Source organism: Diaphorina citri, unplaced genomic scaffold, assembly GCF_000475195.1.
Source record: "Diaphorina citri unplaced genomic scaffold, Diaci psyllid genome assembly version 1.1 scaffold253, whole genome shotgun sequence".
Taxonomy (NCBI): domain Eukaryota; kingdom Metazoa; phylum Arthropoda; class Insecta; order Hemiptera; family Psyllidae; genus Diaphorina; species Diaphorina citri.
Window position 1 is genome coordinate 99244 of NW_007377690.1, and position 2076 is coordinate 101319.

At 43.6% G+C, this 2076-nt stretch overlaps 1 protein-coding gene across 1 annotated transcript; it reads left to right on the plus strand.

Annotated features, from left to right (window-relative positions):
• The first annotated feature begins 885 nt into the window (after positions 1-885).
• LOC103506662 lies at positions 886-1760 on the plus strand. Its single transcript, XM_026821664.1, has 2 exons — positions 886-1037; positions 1298-1760. The coding sequence occupies exon 2, from the start codon at positions 1344-1346 to the stop codon at positions 1704-1706; it is 363 nt and encodes a 120-aa protein (XP_026677465.1). The 5' UTR covers positions 886-1037; positions 1298-1343; the 3' UTR covers positions 1707-1760.
• The last annotated feature ends 316 nt before the right edge of the window (positions 1761-2076 follow it).

The window sequence follows — 2076 nt, forward strand, 5'->3', positions numbered from 1 at the left end:
TTCCCATTTTGTCCGGACAAATTCTTTCGGTCGAAATTCGGACTTGAAGGATTTTGAGCGAACTACCCCGGGTGGGGACTTGGGGAGGGAGTATGACTTGAAGGATTTTGAGCGAACCACCCTGGGTGGGGGGAGTATTTATTCTCATTTATCTGGAAAATTCAGACTTTGGCCGCGGATTGTGAATGTTGAAAGAAGAAGAAGAAGAAGAAGAAGAAGAAGAAGAAGAAAAGAGTGCTTCACCATCAAAGATAGTTTTCATTTCATAGCAATTAAACAACTGCTGCATTAGATTCTCGTGTTCTGTATGGTAGCATGTCTTTTTTCCTATCCCGTAGTATGTCCCTCTTTCGAGGCAAGAAAGAGGTTACTCTTTTTCTTTCCTTTTTTTTATCTTTTCTATCTTCTCTTCAGTTGCGTCTTTCATGTTCTTTATCTTTTCTCTTTCTAGCTTTCTCTCTCTCTCTCTCTCTCTCTCTCTCTCTCTCTCCCTCTCTCTCTCGTACTTTCATATTCTTTATCTTTTCTCTTTCTAGCTTTCTCTCTCTCTCTCTCTCTCCCGTTGGCAAAGTGCTCTTTTTCCTTATCAAAGGTCATCTTTTCTTTTTCTTTTAAGCGGTACATAATTCTGATTTTACATATCTACTTTTTCCATATTTTTGCCCTTCTTTTTCTTCTTCTTTTTCGTCTTCTACTCCTCCTCCTCCTCCTCCTACTCCTTTAAATAATTCTGAATTTTACATAATGCTAAAACGTTTACTCCTACACACAGTCGGGTAAATTAGAGGTAAAGGTCTTCGCTTGGACAAACACAAATATTACCTCACTGAATTCAGCGGTACACCCACACACAAACCCGCCAAGTTGCTCTCCTTAGGCTTGCAAGACGGGAGTGGTATCCTCCTATCCTTCGTCTCTGAAGTGGGATCCGTCAAGCGAAGAGACTCCGAAAGGCTCCATCGCAACCTTCGGGAATGGCTAAACGGCTGGAAACGCCACTTCGAAAAGACAGTCGTCTCAATAATCGCGCGACTGAGGGAAGAGCAAACCCGCCAAGTTTTCATCAGTAAAAAGGAAAAAAATCCAGCTTTTTAACGTTTTACGTTAAGAATGGAGATTCTTCTTCTTTTTCTTCGCCTTTTCCCGTGTACAGACGGGGTCGGCGTTTTCCGACAGGCTCTCAATCAGCCCTAACTAGGGTGATTGCTGTGGGCTGACATTTGGTTTTGGCTACAAATTTTACGAGTGGATGCCCTTCGCACTCAACCTTTGCTATTTCTTTACCAAAGGGAAATTTGGAAGAGCAATCCTTGTCGTTTCAAGTGGACGACTTCGTTCTGCGCATGATCGAGACTGTCGCTGAGAAGAAGTACCTGGCGCAGTCGCAGCTGCTCAATATCGAACTCACCCGAGTTCCCACGAACCTGGAACTGGAGGATTTCATTAAGGAGGATGTGACGTCACGGAATTTGACCAACGTGGTGGTCACTCTGTTGGGGGACGTTCTGGAGACGGCAGCGTTTGAGTTGAAACCGGTTGAGATTTTGAACTATTTTGTTGAAGTTGTTGGCACCGCTGGAACCAAACGGGCCAACGGTTACAATTCTTTGGATGCGTTTGAGAAGTACGGTGCAGACCGATACCAAAGTGGACCGCGAAGTGTTCCGAATTCCGCCCGGTCGCATGTTTTGACTCTGCAACTTTGAACCCCTGCTTTTCTTCCTTGAAATAGACTTATGAAAATACAGAAAGACTTATGAGAAATTTTGAAAACTTTTTTCCCCTCTTGAAATCTACTAATGATTCTGAAAAATCGAACCCGTTTTTCTCTTGAAAATTTCCGACATTTCTGAAGGACAGTTCTGAAAATTCCAAACCTCCTTTTGCTTTCTCGGAACCTGGTAACGACTCGCTGTTCTACCAAAAATTCAAAGATACTGAGAAGACAGCCTTGATAGCTTAGAGGGTAGCGTGTCTGCCTTGGAAGCGCCAAGTCACGGTTTAGATTTCCGCCCGGATTGGATTTTATTCCAAACAGCCAAGGTTCGTTCCCTGAATGGCTGGCTTTCTCCCATC

Bases quoted from the DNA above. Each gene is read 5' to 3' on its own strand.
- LOC103506662 (XM_026821664.1), top strand. From the start codon at position 1,344: ATGATCGAGACTGTCGCTGAGAAGAAGTACCTGGCGCAGTCGCAGCTG.